Source organism: Salvelinus namaycush, chromosome 42 (assembly GCF_016432855.1).
Source record: "Salvelinus namaycush isolate Seneca chromosome 42, SaNama_1.0, whole genome shotgun sequence".
In the NCBI taxonomy this organism is placed as follows: domain Eukaryota; kingdom Metazoa; phylum Chordata; class Actinopteri; order Salmoniformes; family Salmonidae; genus Salvelinus; species Salvelinus namaycush.
Genome location: NC_052348.1, coordinates 11,144,430 through 11,165,839, shown reverse-complemented (window position 1 = coordinate 11,165,839; position 21,410 = coordinate 11,144,430). Strand labels below are relative to the sequence as shown.

General features: G+C 41.7%; 1 protein-coding gene across 1 annotated transcript in view; it reads left to right on the top strand.

The window, feature by feature from the left end:
* The first annotated feature begins 8,727 nt into the window (after nt 1–8,727).
* LOC120034739 (polypeptide N-acetylgalactosaminyltransferase-like 6) overlaps nt 8,728–21,410 on the top strand; it is a 250,166-nt gene continuing 237,483 nt past the window's right edge. The window contains exon 1 of the mRNA XM_038981342.1: nt 8,728–8,862. Coding sequence (XP_038837270.1) covers nt 8,728–8,862 — 135 coding nt within the window. The remainder of the gene's footprint in view (nt 8,863–21,410) is intronic.

Here is a 21,410-nt window from a genome sequence, read left to right as displayed (position 1 = left end):
ACACAGCACAGGGTAGTAAACACAGCATGATAAACATTCACTTTGCTTACACAGAGAGAGAGAGAGAGTCTGCTCATCAGTCTAGCTTGAATACAGTCACTAGTGTCTGCGTCTCAAATGGCACTCAATTCCCTTTATCAGGGATGGGCAACTCCAGTCCTCGAGGGCATGATTGGTGTCACACTTTTGCCCCAGCTAACACACCTGACTCCAATATTCAACTAATCACGATCTTCAGTTTAGAATGTGATTAGTTGAATCAGCTGTGTTTGCTAGGGATGAGGAAACTGTGTGACACCACTCTGGCCCCAAGGACTGGAGTTGCCCATCCCTGCCCTATATAGCGCAATGCTTTTGACCCGGGCCCAAAATAGTGCACTCCATAGGAAATAGGGTGCCATTTGGGACGTACCCAGAGTCTTAATAATAATAATAATAAATAATAATTTTTCTGGGTGCCTATATTTGTCCTATTTGTCCTACCTCTCTCCCTGAGACACCCTTGGAGAGTGGGGTCACAGCGAATTGCTTATACTCTTATGTTCGCAATCACACATGGGGTTGGAAGTCATTGGAGACTGTTTGTGCCATGGCAAACACTTACAATAGGCACAAGTCTCAGGAAGAGGATAATGAAATACACAACTCTGCAAATTCATCTCCTTCTCCTTACTACCTCACAGTTAGATTCATGCACATGTTGGAATCATAGAAGGAATCTCATAAGAATTGAGAACGTTCCGTACGTGTATGTTCTAGACTACCTATTTTGGTCTTTTATACCTAAAACAAAGTGATATTAGTGGTGTTACGAGTCATCGCTCTTTCTCTGTAGGCTATACAAGGGCAGAATGAATCTAGCACGATATTCCTATTGTATGTGGATGGGTAATAAGTCCACATGCAAAAGGTCTGGATTTTCATACTTAAAATGAAGCTTTTTATAGGAGTCATTACACCTTTTCAAAAGGATTATTCGGCTGTCCCCATAGGAGAACCCTTTTTGGTTCCAGGTAGAACCTTTTTGGTTCCAGGTAGAACACTTTTGGGTTCCATGTAGATCCCTCTGTGAAAAGGGTTCCACCTGGAACCAAAACGGGTTCTCCAAAGGGTTCTCCTATGGGGACAGCCGAATAACCCTTTTAGGTTCCAGATAGCACTATTTTTCTAAGAGTGTAGAGCTGACCCAGCAGACCCACTTTGATGAGGCCTGACATTGATTGCTTCAGCTTTGACTGGGTGATAGATCAACATTGCAAACCTTTATTGCAATGGGCTAAATCAGGATCACACAGAGTGATTCTTGGTAGTCTTAAACAAATCTACTTTGAAACAAAATTATACACCTCACACACATGGTTATGGGCTTTAAAAAAAAGACACCTGTACCATGTCAGATATAGAGTTGAAATGTATTACATTTGGAGTTTGCATCCCAGTATTACACTTGATAACCATCACAAAAGACTGAAATATAACAAAACTGTTTGACATAGAAACAACGGATTTTCGTCAGGTTTTTGGATATAATCTTTATTAATTATGAAATTGTGAAAAATATGAATAACATTCCACCCCTTGACTGCATGAAAGGGTTACACGTACACCATCTCAAGTCAAGTGTGTGTACATTATGTATCAGTTCCAGTCAAAAGTTTGGACACACCTACTCATTCAAGGGTTTTTCTATATTTTTACTATTTTCTACAATGTAGAATAATAGAGAAGACATCAAATTGGACATGAAAAAGTAAAATGTGCACTTTATTTAGAAATTGTGTGGGGCCTATGGTCAAAAGCATTGCACTTTATAGGGAATAGGGTGCCATTTCAGACGCAGCCACTGATTCATGTTACAAATATCTCTGGGATCAAAGGTTGACAAATGTATCTTGTGTGAGAGAGAGATAACTGTACCCTTTGCAGAGTTAACCAGTGGAAAGCCATTAACATTCACATCAAAGACCATTTTGGTCGCCACATTACCGTGAGCTTTCAATAGATCAAAACACATTTTTCTTTCCCCTGTCAGTTTTCGCTCGTGTTTTAAAATCAGCAAAGGTAATAGCTTTTTTTGCTCTGCGGTACATCAGTGACGCACGCTACAAAGCAATCAAGCAGATATCCTACACTTTTCACCTTGGAAAGGATATGAAGTCACTTTTTTTCTCTGAATGATCTCAAATGTTTAATTTGTTCCATTAAATTGCCTTTAGATTTAGATGGCTTACTCTAGCCCGACACAATATGCTGTAGTCAGTTGGTTTGATGGATATGCTACATCGTAGTAATTACGACGAAAAAGTGCCATCGCAAGAAAAAAAACATTCTCAAAGTTGCTTGATTGTGAGTGTGTGAGTATGCTTGTGCAAGGGTGTATATAAATATATACATGTGTATGTGTGTGTGTGTGTGTCTGTGTGTGTGTGTTCATGTGTGTTTGTGAGCGTGTGTGAGCAAGTGTGAGCATGTGTGTGTGTGTGTGTGTGTGTGTGTGTGTGTGTGTGTGTGTGTGTGTGTGTGTGTGTGTGTGTGTGTGTGTGTGTGTGTGTGTGTGTGTGTGTGTGTGTGTGTGTGTGTGTGTGTGTGTGTGTGTGTGTGTGCGTGTGTTTGAGCAGTGAGTGAGGAGAACAAGAGTGTTTGTTTTCAATTCTTTTCGACAGATGGCGCTCTCATTTGAAGCTCCTGTGGAGTTTCCAAATTACAATAGATCAGCTCCAAACAAAATCTATGGTTCAAAGTAATCAGATCAGATTAGAACAGTGTGTTTACCCTGTTAACTATAATTATGTTTACTCACAAGAGAAGCTATTTAGGCAGATAAGCATTATATAAAGATATGCCAGAAATGTAGTCACTAGATACATACAGTCAATAGTATTCTATTACATAATACAAGCATTAAAAACAGTGTCTAGGTCTGACAAGTCACCCTATTCCCTACATAGTGCACCACTTTGGACCAGAGCCCTATGCCGGGCCATAGTCAAAAGTAGTGCAATATGTAGGGAAAGGGTGCCATTTCAGACACACAAAGTGGTGTCTTTTGGTCATATACAATATAAGGTTTATAGTACAGTAGTAATCTTTCCATATGTCTTCATCTGACCTGTCTATGCCAAAGAGATACAGTACTACATTAGCCGCTACCAACACTAGTAATGAGTGGGGCTTTATGTGAACTAACTACAGTGCCATATCTCACTACCTCTGTGCTGCTGAGCCAAGGGTCTGACGCTAAAAGTCACCTGGGGAGTCTTTGTCTTGGCTATTACATGCTTCACCTATGTCCCCTGATCTTAACTGTCTAATGAAAACCATTATGGTGATAATGGGATATCTAGCCTGGGTTCTCTTGTCGAAAATCATTATAGCGAATTCAAAGGGGATTGTGACACACGGTGGTATTGCACTTGCTGTGGTATTGGATAGTTGCTTAGTGTTGCTATCATAAGATGTGTTCTAAGTGTGGTGTTGCCCTCATAACAGGCATTAAAAATAAGGCCTGGAGTTTTTCCTTGACCATGTCAACTGACCAGGAAGAAACTCAGTGCCCTAGTTACAGATGTAGGATCTTAATTTGAGCGTTTGCTACAGCGGGAAAATAATCCTGCAGCAACAGGAAATGTGAGTTATTATGTGGATTATAATTAATGGACATTTTTGTAGGGGTTGATCCATTTTTCATTAGGGAAAATCAAGCCTGACATTTCAAAGTGACAAACTTTAGAAGCCTTTTTAAAACTCAAATACACTACAAGTTTGCATTTCCTGCTGTGCAGGAAAATTCCCAGCAACAAAAAGAGTGATCAAATTAAGATTCTACATCTGTATAAGCACACTTTACCGCTAAGTGCTAGTTGTACTGGGGTCAAGTTGATTGTTTTCCTTGTGGTTATGAAAGCACAGCAGCCCATCTTACCTGGGTGAAGGTTGCTGTCCAAGGTCCTGGAACTCTAGACGCCAGACTGTCGGCTGCTGGAGCGCTGGTCATGAGTGCTATCCAAGGTCTTGAACCAAATATGTTCGAGCTGCAGTGTTTTTCTGCTTTGAAAACATACTGAACCACTCATTTATAATGGAAAACCTTGTTTCTTTGGGAGAGAGAAAGAGAGAGAGGAGAAGAGTGAGACAGAGAGCGACAAAGGAAGAGGAAGAGAGAGAAGAGAGGAGAGAAAAAAACGGTATTATTCATTGCCTATAGAGTCTCCCTCTCTGTGTATTCTGAAATAATTGATCCTATACTTGATTTGACACTGTGACATAAGCAGAATGTCTAGTTAATTATACCTCATAAGAAGCTGCAAACGAATTTGCCGTGTATCTTTCATTGTTAAAATGTCATGGCATTTTGTATCATTTTTTTAATCATTCTAAAAATGAACAATGTGAGCTAAAATGGAAAATCTCCTTATCTGACCAATTGATTGTTGGCTGGATCCTCTCCCTCTCTCTCTGCAGCTTTCACAAACTAAAATGGAAAGAAGATGGGAAAAAGTGGAGGGGGTACAGTATAGCTATAGGCCTTCTGACACTGACTGGAAGCAACATATTTTTCTCCTTCTTCCTTGATACAATCTTGTTAGTAAGAATTGTAATCCCAAAGTCCCAACACCAGCAGAACGTCAGGGCTTAAGTCAATAGAGCCTCACAACCATGGCTGTCTAGAGGTTCTAGCTACACATCCAGAGTGCTTGTTACACGCGCTCTGCTGTCGCTATAGCTCTCAGATCTTTCCTCCATGTATTTCCTCAGCTTTCCTAATACAATCCGGTTGGTTCTACTGCACGATCAAGCCTAACGAGTGCCATGCCTAATGAATCACAGTTAAAGGTTTACTTCAGAAAAACTGGCATCCTCTGATAGTGATAATGGTTACAGACTTTGATAGCATTCAGTGAGGATCATGATAAAGCTGAGGAAGAAATGCCATGTTTCAACTGGCACAGTGTTATGGTGCACAGAGCCACCTGCTTCATACACACATCATTCATACACTTGCGTATGGGTGGGTATTCAAACACTTGCCAACATGACCTCACCAACTCGGTGCATTACTTGCAGATGTTCCGTCTGTACTAACAGAGAATGGTCTCAACCACACCCCCCTCTATTGGTAGCCATGGAGACTGAAAACATAATCTGCTAGACCTCCGTGCCTCGGTGCGCTGCTACAGGGGAATAATAACTGCGCTGTACCATTGCATCTATGCATTATTGAAGTTGTGGTCTGTGTTCAATTGGCTACAACCTCAATATTGACACACACACGCACACGCGCACACATACACAGTGTGATGAATACTTTGTTCTCCATGTATTCCAATACAATCCTTACTCTCTCCCTCTCCTTTAGCATGCTTTCAAGTATGAAGCAGGATTCAATAGTAAATAAATATTTCAGCAAGTTCTGAGAATCTCCTCTCTCCTGTAAAGCAACTCCTTGCACATAAACAACATTTCATGGAAAACATGAAGTGATTCTATTATTTTGAGGCTGATTTCATCTGAGCTGTGGTTCAAGTTTCTGAAGGTTATAAAGGAGTTGTGAATATATCCTGAATTCAAGGATGGGCAACATCAATTCTCACTCTCAAGGTAAACAGCACACAGCAACAATATTAGCATTGCTTTAAAATGCTACATTGTGAGTCTTATAAAAAACTCAAAGTGAAAAAAACATTTTTCATGGACATCTGGGCCAGGGTTTCTGCCAATACTCCTATTTCATATTTACTAACAGACACAGAGTTGGCTAATCCATGGACCTGTGTTAGTGACATAAATGGATCATTAAAGGGGAAATATGGGATTTAAACAATAACAAAGCGGTGACTCCACGATAAAAAGTTGATTTAAAGTACGGTAGAAGAACATGCCAACACGGTCTGGGAGCATATGATTTGTCCCAAAAGGTAGCTACTGTAGCTAGCTAGTACTCTAGAGTTGAGTATCAGCTGTCCATTTCAGCTGTCCCCAGGAAACTACAGGTCGAATTGAGCTGATAAATTCACAATCCACATCTTATGAGAAAAAAAAAGCTAAATAATGTCACATTTGGACAAAATAAGTAGTATATTTAAAGTCAAACGTTTTAGAACACCTACTCATTCAATGTTTTTTCTTTATTTGTACTATTTTCTACATTGTAGAATAATAGTGGAGACATCAAAACTATGAAATAACACATATGGAATCATGTAGTAACCAAAAAAGTGTTAAACAAATCAAAATATATTTATATTTGAGATTCTTCAAATAGCCACCCGTTGCCTTGATGACAGCTTTGCACACTCTTTGCATTCTCTATACAAGCTTCATGAGGTCGTCACCTGGAATGCATTTCAGTCAAAAAGGTGTGCCTTCTTAAAAGTTAATTTGTTGAATTTCTTTCCTTCTTAATGCATTTGAGCCAATCAGTTGTGTTGTGACAAGGTAGGGGGTTATACAGAAAATAGCCCTATTTGGTAAAAGACCAAGTCCATATTATGGCAAGAACAGCTCAAATAAGCAAAGAGAAATGACATTCCATCATTATTTTAAGACATGAAGGTCAGACAATACGGAATATTTCAAGAACTTTAAAAGTTTCTTCAAGTGCTGTCGCAATAATAATAAGCGCTGTTATGAAACTGGCTCTCATGAGGACCGCCATAGGAAAGGAAGACCCAGAGTTACCTCTGCTGCAGAGGATATGTTCATTAGAGTCACCAGCCTCAGATTGCAGCCCAAATAAATGCTTCACAGAGTTCAAGTAACAGACACATCTCAACATCAACTGTTCAGAGGAGACTGCGTGAATCAGGTCTTCATGGTCGAAATGCTGCAAAGAAACCACTACTAAAGGACCAATAAGAAGAAGAGACTTGCTTGGGCCAAGAAACACGAGCAATGGTCTGATGAGTCCAAATTGGAGATTTTTGGTTCCAACCGCCGTGTCTTTGTGAGACGCAGAGTGGGTGAACGGATGATCGCTGCATGTGTATTTCACACCGTAAAGCATTGAGGATGAGACGTTATGGTGTGGGTGTGCTTTGCTGGTGACACTGTCTGTGACTTATTGAAAATTCAAGGCACACTTAATCAGCATGGCTACCACAGCATTCTGCAGCGATACGCCATCCCATCTGGTTTGGGCTTAGTGGGACAATAATTTGTTTTTCAACAGGACAATGATCCAACACACCTCCAGGCTGTGTAAGGGCTATTTTACCAAGTAGGAGAGTGATGGAGTGCTGCATCAGATGACCTGGCCTCCACAATCCCCCGACCTCAACCAAATTGAGATGGTTCGGAATGAGTCGGACCGCAGAGCGAAGGAAAAGCAGCCAACAAGTGCTCAACATATGTGGGAACTCCTTCAAGACTGTTGGAAAAGCATTCCAGGTGAAGCTGGTTGAGAGAATGCCAAGAGTGTGCAAAGCTGTCATCAAGGCAAAGGGTGGCTACTTTAAAGAATCATTTGATTAACACTTTTTTGGTTACTACATGATTCCATATGTGTTATTTCATAGTTTTAATGTCTTCACTATTATTCTACAATGTAGAAAATAGTAAAAATAAAGAAAAACCCTTGAATGAGTAGGTGTTCTAAAACTTTTGACTGGTAGTGTATGTCTACCTCAATATAAATGAACATGTTCATCATCTGCAATTGATTACTCCTATAGTGACAGGTGATGACATTTATGCTTCTCTATCAATATACAGTATCAGTGCAGTGCACATGATTAGATTCTGAATTTCATCAACACGTTCATTTGAATGGCAGACTGCAGAATTGTTAGGCTATCTATCCAAAGTGCATCAGGCAGCCGTCCAATGCATCACTGCGCTTTGTTCTCTCGTCCGCTGTTTCGTGCCAAAGTGCTGTCGGATTCACTGCTATGTGGTCGCGTTGACGCTCCTTGTCCCTATCCCACACCTCGCTCTTGCCTTTGAAGGGATCGCCAAGCCGTAGGAATGTCCCCACATTAATGCGCAGTGCATGTGGTTCTTAACCGCAATATCTAAAATCCGGTATTGAGGAGCGACATTGCGAAAGAAGGAGGGGGAGAACATAATTTCTGCCTAGATGTGGGAGAAATGCAGCTCGTGAGGGATTTTCTGATTCATGAAGAGCGCGAGACGGACTCGAAATTCCCTCACGTGCGCATCCTGGGAGATAAAGCTGTTCAGCGCTTCTATTTGTGTCTTGATTTATAACAGAAATGCGACCGAAAAGGACCTAAACAATCACGGTAAATGAGGCAACATGCAAATACGCACCGACAGTAAGTCATTGTGATGTGTTTAGTGCTGTCTGTTTAACCATTTGCGCTGTAAGTAGTAGGGTCACCTTTATTTATTTGAAACTGAAAGGTGTCACTATCGTCATAATCTCTGGTTTGAATTTAGTGACACATGTAGTTTAATGATTGTTAACTATGAGAGCATACTCTACTGTTAGACTGGTAGTGTTTTTTTATGTGCAGCAAAATGTTTAAATTAGTGGAATGGTGGCTTCTCAGTCCTCTGCATTTGCGATTAGGCTAAATGTCAGTAAGAGGTCTACATGCTGATACATTTTATTGTTTGTTTTAGGTGAACGTTTGTCAACAGCTCCCGCAGAAGGTGGTTTGCCACCGACCAACAAATAATATTTAAACCCGAGTGGCACGAGCCAAGAAGAACGGACTCCGTAGTTTTTAGATATTGGGATTATATCTTCTTACTTGGGTGTCCACGATGAAGAGGAGACAGAAGCGAGTGTTGCAAATGGCCTTCGTAGTCATGGTAGCTTTGATATTTCTGCCAAACGTCGGACTGTGGTCTTTATACCGGGAGAAACACCTGATGAAGTCACACGAGGCCGGCGAACAGGTAGGTCTAAAGTCAAGTTACGTTGGCTTTGCCACTTTTTAAGCACCAAATTCGTCGCATATCAAACTGGTGTAGCCTACAGTAACTAACTGGTGCTACAAAGTTGATCATTTTTAAGTTCATGTAAAGTAATTGTGAGTTGGTGGGAAAAGTAATTTGGCAACAACCTGCGCATTCATGGCTTAAGCAAGTGTTAGTTAGGACGGCTCATCAATCATCATTATCGCATCATCAGTTAGGCCCACATATCATGCGTCTTTTCATCAACTTTATACTAGGCAAATTTAAATCTGGACCTTGAAGCCCAGTTGCTCTGCTGATTTTAATTCTTCCCCTCTGAAGGACTGATTTAGATGGGTGTGGGGCACCATTTGGGTGCAGAAAATTAGGCCTATCCTGTAGAACATACAACCATATATAGTATTTGGTTAATATAGCCTAATGTTAGCCTCATTCTAACCATTAAATGCAAAACAAATGTTTTTAATGCTTTTATACATTTCCTTGGGTGAAAGATGTGTATGCATACATTATACTTTAACCGGTGCTGCAGGCAAGCAATCGAGAGTCACCTCTGTGTAAGAGTACATTTAGTTCCTGGTTTAAATTGTACCCAAGTTATTTTGCATCCAGGCCAATGTCCCTCAAATATGATAACATGTCAACCTTTGTTGTGATTGTGACAGGCCCGGCACCAGGATAAAGTGACTCAGGGGGCAGTTGAAATCGGCGAGGGGGCACAATTTTGGGGCGTAATTACATTTGAATGATATTAAATTCTGCTTATATCACGCTATACCACAATAAACATAAAGTTCAAATGCCGAAACTCCATGACCATTGAGTGCTTTTGAAGTGGCAGGTTGGTGTGCACTCTGTCAGCACAATGGACAATGCTCTACACACTGAAGCGATTTGGTAATGAATATAGGCTACAAGATAGATAGGGTAATTCACCTATTACGAACAGCCTATGTGAATGCAGCTGTACACACAGCCATCTTACTAAAATAATGCAAACTAAATGCTGAAAGTAGTAACCTAGTTATTAATGCAGGCAAACAAAAATGTTGAATAGTAGTTTGGCTTAGAATACAGACAATGTGAACGAATGAATGTGAACAGAACAAAACAGCGATACCAAGTATGCCTAGTAAACAAAATATCAAATCAATAAAGGCATGACAAAATCTATATATAGGCTAGTTACATTAACAGTAAACAAGCACAGTAAACAAAAAGCAAATAGAAACCCAAAACACAGTCTACAGCCTACTTTAGTGAGATGCAGCCATGCACCGCTGTCTTGCCAAACAAACAGGCCTGTAGGCCCGGTTCAAACATGGAAATCATGGAGCTCATGAGTTCAGCAACACGTTGTGATATGGTACAATACACTTCTGTGGATCAATATCGATCCACATAATCAATTAAGCAATGCCAGACTACCATAAATGTCCAATACGTACAGTTTACAACCACGAAACCAATAGGCTACCAAGAAAGCCATAATAGAATGTATCTATTTCTATGATGAAACATACTGATATGTAGCTATACCCAGGTGCATCATTTGGGTTCTTGCATTAGAATTATATTGAATTCTGCTTATATCACGCTATACCACAGTAAACATAAAAGTTCAAATGCCCGAGAACATTGAGTGCTTTTGACCAAGAAATGGCAGGTTGGTGCAAAATCTCAGCTGCGCTCTATCAGCACCATGGACAGCGCCCTACAAACTTAAAGGCCTATAGTCTGGCTAAGGAAATCATTTTGCCATTCCATACCATAGGTTTTTGCTGAAAGTACACCACTGGCTGTACCACCAAGACTTTGATAAAAAATCTACCAGCTAGATTGTTTCTTACCTTTTCAGAAGAGTTGCAGTCTCCTTGATGCTCTGTGGAACTTCCTGATTAATCGGTCATTCCACTCTCCCCGAAATATTATTGTAAGATCCCCAACAAATGCCAGTTGGATTAGTTGAGTGAACACGTTTGTCAAAGTGGAAAATTATTTCTCGCATGTAGCTGTGGATGCCCCAAAAGTCAATACGTGTCAGTGCAGTAAGCATGGTCGACATAGTGGAGAGAGGCCCAGAGAATCGTTGCAAGATATCAAGTGTGGCCCATTTGTCCTCATTGGAGCCGGAGCGGGTGATTTCAGTCTGCAAACCTGGCGCGCAACACTAAACTCAGCTTTCACCAAATCTTTTGCTTAGATCCAGCAGTGGTTTCACCTTTTTCACATCTAGAAAGTCATGGCTCTCAAGGGTAAACAGGGTCTCCACCAGTTGGCTGTTGCGTTTGCTGAATCGTACTGACATTTCACAGATGACAGCCTCCAAGAACAGTCTTTTACACTCAGTCTCTTCTCCTTTGTCCTGCTGGCCTATTGTACTGTCCATCACATAATGCTAGAGATTTGTACTTACATAACGTTGTCATAATTACTTGGAGCTTGTGGTGCGTCAGTGCCACTGGCACTGAACTGTCCACAAATGGCTTCGAACTTGCTGTCACATCCCGGCTTGTCAGACCTCAGCACTCCAACGCACTGCGGACCACTTTGACTCCAGTGTAAAGATCTGTTGCTTTTGCCTGGATACATTAGTTTGGAGGATGGAGAAGACTGAGGATTCTGTGCACCATGGTGGCTGTAAACTTAGCCAGAGTCCATCATTGCCCTTAGCAGCCCTGTAGCCTCAAGTCTTACTTCTGTGTTGTACGAACGCATGCATTCGATGTCAGAGAGGAACTTCACGATGCTGTCACAACTTTTAACAGCCACTGACACAGTAGCCAGGTGTCCCCTTCTCCATTGGCTGTGTTTGGGTACTTTAGCTAAGCCAATTTCTGCTATCCACCGTGGCAGTGGCAGATTAGCTGGTTCCTGCTAGCTAAATAGGCTAAGGCTAATAACACTTACGCTTTTTTCAGCTAGCTAAGACGCTAACTAAACTCTGTAGTGGTGGGGCGTGAGGCTGAGTTGAGTGAAGCAGCTTCAACAGTAAACTTGACCCCGCCCTTATAAATCTAAATCAAATATTACAGGCGGAGGTGTATCACGTTATTCACTTAGTCTACCACAGATGAGAAGTGTTTTTTCCCCTGCTTTTTATGGAAACCAAAGGAGTCATACCTAACTACTGACACAGCGCAGCGGAGATACACATTTTGCACCAACCTGTCACTCAATAATTGTAACTTTTTTTTATATAGGGACATAAAACAAAAACTGAGGGGGATAAGCCCCCTTTTGCCCCCTCGTGGAGCTGGGTCCAGATTGTGGTGGAAGTCACTGTGCTGTCTCCTAAGTGTGACTTATTATAACAAGGGTAGTTTGGTTCCTGAATGCTGATTGACTGAAACCACTTTCCAGTAATGTGTACATTCAGAATATTATAGCATGGGGTTGGAGTACCATGGCACCAAATCCTCTTTAGCTTGTGTGGCTTGATGATCTCCTTGAACACCTACAGCTCTTTGCCAGCCCTTCATGTTATGTGGCCCTAGCTGCACTCTGTTAAGCCGCGAGGCTTGTTTCATATACGCCTATCATCCTGTAATCTATTTCTGCTGCTGGGGGGTGCAGTGAAAACTGCCTGAGTCGGTTTAGGATTGCATCTCATCATTGCCTCTTTCTCATTTGCCTGATCGCGATTTGCATTGCCGCATGGCGTAACATTGCCCTTCGGCACTGCATGGCCCCGTCTGTGTGAAGCCTTGACAGTTCATCACCATTAGGCTAACTCAGCCTGTCGCCCTCTAGCTCCGGCCCGGGTTGACAGGGACAGAAACATCAGGCGGTGGTCATTATGTGGGACGACACCTACCGTTCTCTCCTCTCTCCACTGACCTCTACATGATACAGACTGAGTCGCCCTGCTGAGATTGTCTCACATTCCATTTCGAGGTTTTCTGTCTCATAGAAAGAATGAGTAGATTGAACAAAGCCCCTCGGACCAGTGCAACTTGATGACCAATGTCCTCTCGTCATTCAATTTTTTTATCCATTGAAAATAGGAGCCTCAGTAGGTTTGTGTTAACTTTAGATTAGTGGTGTGTTGGTATTTTTGGCAGCCATTTTACTGAACAAGGTGATGTCCTTTGGTTTTCTTGTAAGTCTTATTGATTCCTTTTGGTTTAGTTTAATCCATTTGATACAAACAAAACAAATCAAGAAAAGAAGGTCTAGAACCCTTTAGTTGGGATCAGTAGGTCCCAGAGCAGCAACTCAGGCTAACTGATGAGTTCCTTCCTGATTCCGTGATTCAGAGCCACCGAGCAGCCAGCCAATCCTCTGAAAGAAGGAAGGGAGCGGCAGCATTATATGCTCTTAGGGAAAAGGCTCATCCTCCATGGCAGGCAACAGAAAAATAGGAACAGTCTCTAAGATCAGAATCACCCCGTTTCCTCCCCTGACTCTGCGTCCCAAATTGCACCCTATTCCCTATATAGTGCACTACTGTATAGCCCTGGTCAAAAGTAGTGCACTACATAGGGAATAGGGTGGCATTTGAGCAGCTGTCCCCTGACTCAAAATCAAAGCAGCTGGAGTTTCACACACCAGCCAACCATAAAAGGAAAAAGAAGCCTGGGCTTGTATAAGTTTGATTGGGCCATTTTGTCTGCAGTCAGGGTGAGATAATTGACATTGGGGATGGATGTTTCTGTTGGGCCCTATTACCAACGAAGCTCACCAGATTGTCATTTTAGTTATTAACCTAGTCACCGTGGTGATGTTTAGCCTATTATTACCGACATTATGATGTATTTCACACTATAAACGCACTGTAGTTTCTTGTATATGGACATCATGATCCATCTGTCTTTTATGTGATGCATCACATCGGACACATTATTGCCTTTGACCAGTTCTGTAACATTGTTCATACATTTCAATATAAGCAACTTATTTGTGGTAAGGGTCCTGATCTCAGCTCACAGGCAAATTTAGTGGCAAACAACAAACAACAGCTAGCATGTGTACTGATGGTGTGTTTTGTACCCTAGATACCAGGTGCGCGCACACACACACACACACACACACCAGCTGTCACTTGTGATGGGATGTTTACATGGGATGATGAGTATGCAAGATTTAGATATATGATAGCACACTGAGCAGTGACGTGTGAGAGACAGGAGTAATGCAGGCTAGGCCTAATAACATTTTGGAAGTGATGGAGGGCAACAGTAACTGAGATTGTACATTTTATACTGTTAATTTGTAGCAATGGAGCACATGCACAATGTCTAGTTTGATGTACTGTTTTATTTACGATGTAGGTTATTGTATTGTTTTATTCCTGTTTGGACCCCAGGAAGAATAGCTGCTGCCTTGTCAGCAGCTAATGGGGATCCTAATAACTACTAGATGGAAAATAATGTCAATAACCGTGATTTCTGGGGACTTTCTTCTAGGTTAGTGGTTCTCAACCTGGGGTACCTATAGAATATTTTTATTATTCTGATATTTCACATTCTTAAAATAAAGTGGTGATCCTAACTGACGTAAGACAGGGAATTTTTACTCTGATTAAATGTCAGGAATTGTTAAAAAATGAGTTTAAATGTATTTGGCTAATGCACATAATTTTCCATCCTCATGATGCCATCTATTTTGTGAAGTGCACCAGTCCCTCTTGCAGCAAAGCACCCTCACAACAGGATGCTGCCACCCCAGGGCTTCATGGTTGGTATGGTGTTCTTTGGCTTGCAAGCATCCCCATTTTTCCTCCAAACGTAACGATGGTCATTATGGCCAAACAGTTCTATTTTTGTTTCATCAGAGCAGAGGACATTTCTCCAAAAAGTACAATCTTTGTCCCCATGTGCAGTTGCTTCGTTGTACTGTGGATATTAATACTTGTGTACCTGTTTCCTCCAGCATCTTCACAAGGTCCTTTGCTGTTGTTCTGGGATTGATTTGCACTTTTCACACCAAAGTACGTTCATCTCTAGGAGACAGAACGCGTCTCCTTCCTGAGCGGTATGAAGGCTGCGTGGTCCCAAGGTGTTTATACTTGCGTATTATTGTTTGTACAGATTAACGTGGTACTTTCAGGCATTTGGAAATTGCTCCCAAGGATGAACCAAATATGTGGAGTCTGATTTCTTTTGATTTCTTTTGATTTTCCCATGATGTCAAGCAAATAGGCACTGAGTTTGAAGGTAGGCCTTGAAATACATCCACAGGTACACATCCAATGACTAAAATGATGTCAATTAGCCTATCAGAAGCTTCTAAAGTCATGACATTTTCTGGAATTTTCCAAGCTGTTTAAAGGCACAGTCAACCTAGTGTATGTGAACTTCTGACCCACTGGAATTGCGATACAGTGAATTATAACTGAAATAATCTGTCTGTAAACAATTGTTGGAAAAATTACTTGTGTCATGCACAAAGTAGATGTCCTAACCGACTTGCCAAAACTATAGTTTGTTAACCAGAAATTTGTGGAGTGGTTGAAAAACGAGTTTTAATGACTCCAACCTAAGTGTATGTAAACTTCCGACTTCAACTGTACCTGGCCTATCCACAGCCCGGGTACTTGGGAATGGGAAGACTCAAGAGCATAGAGTGGCAAGAAAAAGTATGTGAACCACTTGGAAATACCTGGATTTCTGCATAAATTGGTCATAAAATTTGATCTGATCTTCATCTAGGTCACAACAATAGACAAACACAGTCTGCTTAAACTAATAACACACAAACAATTATACGTTTTCATGTCTTTATTGAACACACCGCATACACATTCATAGTGCAGGGTGGGAAAAAGTATGTGAACCCTTGGATTTAATAACTGGTTGACCCCCCTTTGGCAGCAATAACCTCAACCAAACTTTTTCTGCGTATCAGACCTGCACAAAGGTCAGGAGGAATTTTGGACCATTCCTCTTTACAATACTGTTTCAGTCCAGCAATATTCTTGGGATGTCTGGTGTGAACTACTCTCTAGAGGTCATGCCACAGCATCTCAAATCGGGTTGAGGTCAGGACTCTGACTGGGCCACTCGTATTTTCTTCTATTGAAGCGATTCTGTTGTTGATTTACTTCTGTGTTTTGGGTCGTTGTCCTGTTGCGTCACCCAACTTCTATTGAGCTTCAATTGGAGGACAGACTAACATTCTCCTGCAAAATGTCTTGATAAACTTGGAAATTCATTTTTCCGTCGATGATAGCAAGCTGTCCAGGCCCTGAGGCAGCAAAGCAGCCCCAAACCATAATGCTCCCTCCACCATAGTTTACAGTTGGGATGAGGTTTTGATGTTGGTGTGCTGTGTCATTTTTTGTCCACACATAGTGTTGTGTGTTCCTTCCAAACAACTCAACTGTAGTTTCGTCTGTCCACGGAATATTTTGCCAGTAGCATGTTCTAGAGATTTCGGTACGTTTTTAGTCGACAATCTAGGATTATTCTTAACCTCATTGAGCATTCTGCGCTGTGCACTTGCAGTCATCTTTGCAGGATGGCCACTCCTAGGGAGAGTAGCAACAGTGCTGAACTTTCTCCATTTATAGACAATTTGTCTTTCCATGGACTGATGAACATCAAGGCTTTTAGAGATACTTTTGTAACCCTTGCTTTATGCAAGTCAACAATTCTTAATCTTAGGTCTTCTGAGATCTCTTTTGTTCGAGGCACGGTTCACATCAGGCAATGCATCTTGTGAATAGCAAACTCAAATTTTGTGAGTGTTTTTTATAGGGCAGGGTAGCTCTAACCAACATCTCCAATCTCGTCTCATTGATTGGACTCCTGGTTAGCTGACTCCTGACTCCCAATTAGCTTTTGGAGAAGTCATTAGCCTAGGGGTTCACATACTTTTTCCCACCTACACTGTGAATGTTTAAATGATGTATTCAATACAGACAATAAAAATACAATAATTTGTGTGTCATTAGTTTAAGCGCACTATGGTCGTCTATTGTTGTGACTTGGATGAAGATCAGATCAAATTTGATGACAAATTTATGCAGAAATCCAGGTAATTCCAAAGGGTTCACATACATTTTCTTGCCACTGTAGGCCTAATGATCCACTGCAAATGAGGGGGAAGCCTACTTTGATTGGGGGTGTGATTGGGACTTTAAAATAACCCAAGAGTGTTGAGAACCGCCTTTAACCTCTGGATCCAACTGAGAGAATGTTGATTTCCTAGTGACTGACTGTTATTGTCAGTATCCATTTCGTGACAAAGTGACAGTTGGAAGTGCAAGGCAGTCATTCTAATTAGGCTACCCACCACGATGTCACCATGACATGCAGGACGGTAATGCAGATGCAGAGCTGAGTGACAATGTGGCCATGGATGAATGATCTACCAAATATATTAGAACGGAGATGGGGTTTATATAAAAACAAGAAACGCAAAAAGATTTCACAAATCGTCTGTGGAAATGGAATCTATTTTCAGTGTGAGATGGGACAAAACAGGTTGAAAAGGCCATTCATGATTAGTCCTGTAGTGGTTGTCACAAGGCATAAAAACCCTCTGTTGAAGGGACCCGATTTGGTGTGACATGCAAAGACTTCAATCGTGTGAGCGGTAATAGGTTGTTGGCTTGTTGGTAGGAATTAAATTGTGACCATGCTATTTTGACAATGAATAAGAATATGAATCTCTGGTATTGTTATCGTTCGTCTGAATATGAATTTGAATCAAACTCTCCCCGTATCAACTGTGAAAGAGGCTTCCCCATTACCGTACAGAAGGAACACATAATAGTTTTAGTAATTAAACCGGTAGTAATTAAACCTGTCAGTGTTGCTTCAAAGTATTGACTCCTAGCTTCCTCAGTACAGTATATTATTTATAATGATTTGCTTCCTTAACGACTTCATTTTAGTTTCCTTCTGTTTTTATGACGCCTCGTTATCTTCTCCCCTCACCGTTAAGTGTTTGTCTGTAATTACTGTGCTATTTTAGAGAACTGAGCTGATTGTGTTTCTGTGTTTATATAGTAGAACTATCATTATAGAAGTTGTTGTTGTTGTTGGTGAGGTATTGTATCATCAATGCTGCTATCATCATTTTCACCAGTTTTGCAATGAGCTTGATTACCGATCATTTTCCAAAAATAGCCGTTTTGGTGTTGATGGTGTTGATGGTGTTGATGTTGAGTTGTTGCTCACATACTTATCATCTACATTCCACTCAGCTCCCCAATAAGCTTTCTGGCAGGACCAAGGATTTGACACATTGTGTATTGATGATATGTATCATGAAGCTTTACATCATTTTCACCTCCATCTTCTCCTTAGTCTTGGTCCGTTTCAACCTGATTTGTCAGATGTGCCCTGTGTGCCGCTGACAGGTGGTAGAATGTGGTGGGAGGCTGTTTTGTGTCTTCTGAGAATAAAGGGCATTTCATATGGAGTGACTGCCTGGCCCTGTCTGCACAGTGATATAAAACAACTTATTCACCACCACCGACTCTCGGGAGGTGAGATCTAGACGTAATCATTAAGGCTGCTTCCATAATGGCATTTGACAGGGCCCATAGGGTTCTGCTCAGAAGTAGTGCACTATGAAGGGAATAGGGTGCCATTTTGGACGCCGCTCAGTGTTGTGACGTGGGCATCTCCATTAAGCTAAAAGCACTCCCATAGCACTTGTGTTTTTTTCTCATGCTTCTGAGAGTAATGGAAATAGGCTCGATGTAATCACTGCCATTGTACTGTCAGACACTACACAGCAGTGCAATCTGTTTTAATGGTCATGAACTGCTTTCAGTGTAAGATGTAAATATAGCCACTCAAGCCTATAAAGCTCGCACCTATTTATTCTCTTGGTGGCACTAACCTAAATCAGTGAGAAAGTGTGGACATTGAATGTCTATCCATGTCAACGTGTGATCAGTCACAAATGCTCCCATACGCTAGACTAGGGCTGCATCTCAAATGGTACCCTATACCCTATAGGCCCTGGTCAAGAGTAGGGCACTATATAGGGAATAGGGTGCCATTTGGGTTACACCCTAGGTATACATACCATGAGTGTAATCACATAGATGGGCCATGAATTGTCCCCGGCTTGTTCAACTGTCCCTCAGCACAGAGAGTTACGGCTGTTTAAACTGGCAGCTCTGACTGACTCCTCCACTCTGGCGATTGTTATTCAAGGAGAGCAAAGCTTCTTATGTTTTATGGCCCGCTTCTCCTCCGCGGCGCCGGCGTCGTACCGTAGATTTACGGCGTTTAAAACCCACCGCGCAAGGTAATACTTGTCATCGGTGAAACATAACTAACAGTTAAATTAGACAGACAGTTTAACAATGTGGCCTGACAGAGGTTGGAAGAGATTATCGTGAGTCTGAAGGGTCATTATATTGCATCTATTAAAGGCAATCCAAAAACTACTTTTCAATTAAGCGGTTCCCAAGGGAGTAATTGATCATGGCTGTGACTGTCCACTCCACTTGATGGCTAGTACCTTACTTACAGATGAGTAAAGTTGTTTCCTTTTTCCTTTTTGCTTTTACGTTTCAAACAACAGCTTGTAGACCTAATCAGAAAGTTGAAAATGTGATTTTAAAACATAATTGGTTGGAATCACCACCTCTCAACAGAAATTCCTCTCAGAAATCAATATTTATGATTATATCTTGATTCATGCTGAGATTGCCAGTCAGCCGTGTCTTCCACTGCGGTGGATAGGATATTTTACCTAGGATTAAATATGAATGAGCTTGATGAGTATCTTTTAATATTGTGCCGATTCCTCGAGGCTTATTTGTGAGGTGGTCTCAGGTTATCGATTTAAATTCCTTTCTATTCCCTCTTTATCCTTTTAATGAACTCCCTTCATCATCCTCTCTTCTTTTCCCTCCTTTCTTCCTCCTACTAATTCACTGACTGCACTGATGAAAAACCCAAGCAGTCTCCCTAACAAGAAAAGTCCTTGGTGCTTATTAGGATATTTGTGAGTCATTCCACTGTATTATCCTATCTCATTAAAAGCCCACGGTGCAGTTTTTGATTCTCTAATGGAGGAAAACTGTGAGGAATCATGTGTAGCCTGGTTAAACTAGACTGAATGTTGAACTCACCATTCACCTCAATGGAGAGTGCAGCGTTCAGTCTGGTTTAGCCAGGCTATGAAATGGGTTCCCTGTGTTGTCAATATATCATCTCTCTCCTCTCTTCCTGTGTCGTGAATTACTGGCCTCTCTGAAACACGAAGAGGCTGCAATATCTTTTTATGAGGAGGGAGATGTGTCTGGGTGAGGGATGCTTGTGCTGTGCTGCAGCAGTGCTGGGTCAGGCTGATGAGGAAAGAAAGGGCCGGTCGGTGCTGGTGAGGGACCATGCAGCCAGTGAGTGACTGATTACTCAGCCTGTATACAGGGACAACTGGGACAGATATTATTCTGTAAAGTTTGGAATCTTGAATCCTCTGTTGTCCCATGGAGGTGATTCATCATGATTGTTGGGTTAATACGCAGGGCCTGGCCAAATACATCTACCTGTGTGTGTGTGTGTGTGTGTGTGTGTGTGTGTGTGTGTGTGTGTCTGTGTGTGTGTGTGTGTGTGTGTGTGTGTGTGTGTGTGTGTGTGTGTGTGTGTGTGTGTGTGTGTGTGTGTGTGTGTGTGTGTGTGTGTGTGTGTGCGTGTGTGTGAAAGCTGAGGAAGTATGTGTGACGACAGGGAGAGGGAACCGTTTGCTGCCGTAGCGACAGACTGACAGTGCTGCCTCCCACACTGAGAAACTGTGACATACGAGCAGAGCGAGGTGGGCACTGTTGTGTGTGTGTGTGTGTGTGTGTGTGTGTGTGTGTGTGTGTGTGTGTGTGTGTGTGTGTGTGTGTGTGTGTGTGTGTGTGTGTGTGTGTGTGTGTGTGTGTGTGTGTGTGTGTGTGTGTGTGAGAGAGAGAGAGATTTGAGGGATGTGGGTGTGTGTGGGGGGGTTTGTTTTTCCTGCCAAGGCTTTTTGATTCCCTCCAAATTGTTTTGAGCAGAAAAATGCACTCTGTCACACTTCATGCTCTTTCCCAGGGCGATTTAACAGTCAGACACACACACGCACACACACACACACGCTCTGCCTGCCGGCTCTCGCTCTACAGATGAGGGGATTTACTGAAACCTTCACAGCACCCCTCCTGGTCACACTGAGAACTTGTTATGGCTCATCCTTAATCACTTTTCTCCTAGTGACTTTGCTTACCACTGAGGTAGACTGAGGTGGACTGAGGTAGACTGAGGTGGACTGAGGTAGACTGTATCACTCTTGTTGTTTTCAGATTATATAACTACTGTTAGAGTCAGCAGCGCAAACAAATACGGTTGGTTTTCCTTCTGGCAAAACGGATTCATTATTTATTACACATAGTAACAACCACTGGTCAACCATTGACATACCGGACAGCCGCGCAAGGAAGGGGGGCACAAAAAGTAATTCATAAACCTTTCTAATTTTCATATGTACTAGGAAGCTAAGTGTTTGTTTCTTGGGCTTCAGGAATGTGACTGAAAAAGTGCCTCAGGCCTTGAAAAGGAAACATTTAACTGATTGAAAGTATTCGGGGATAT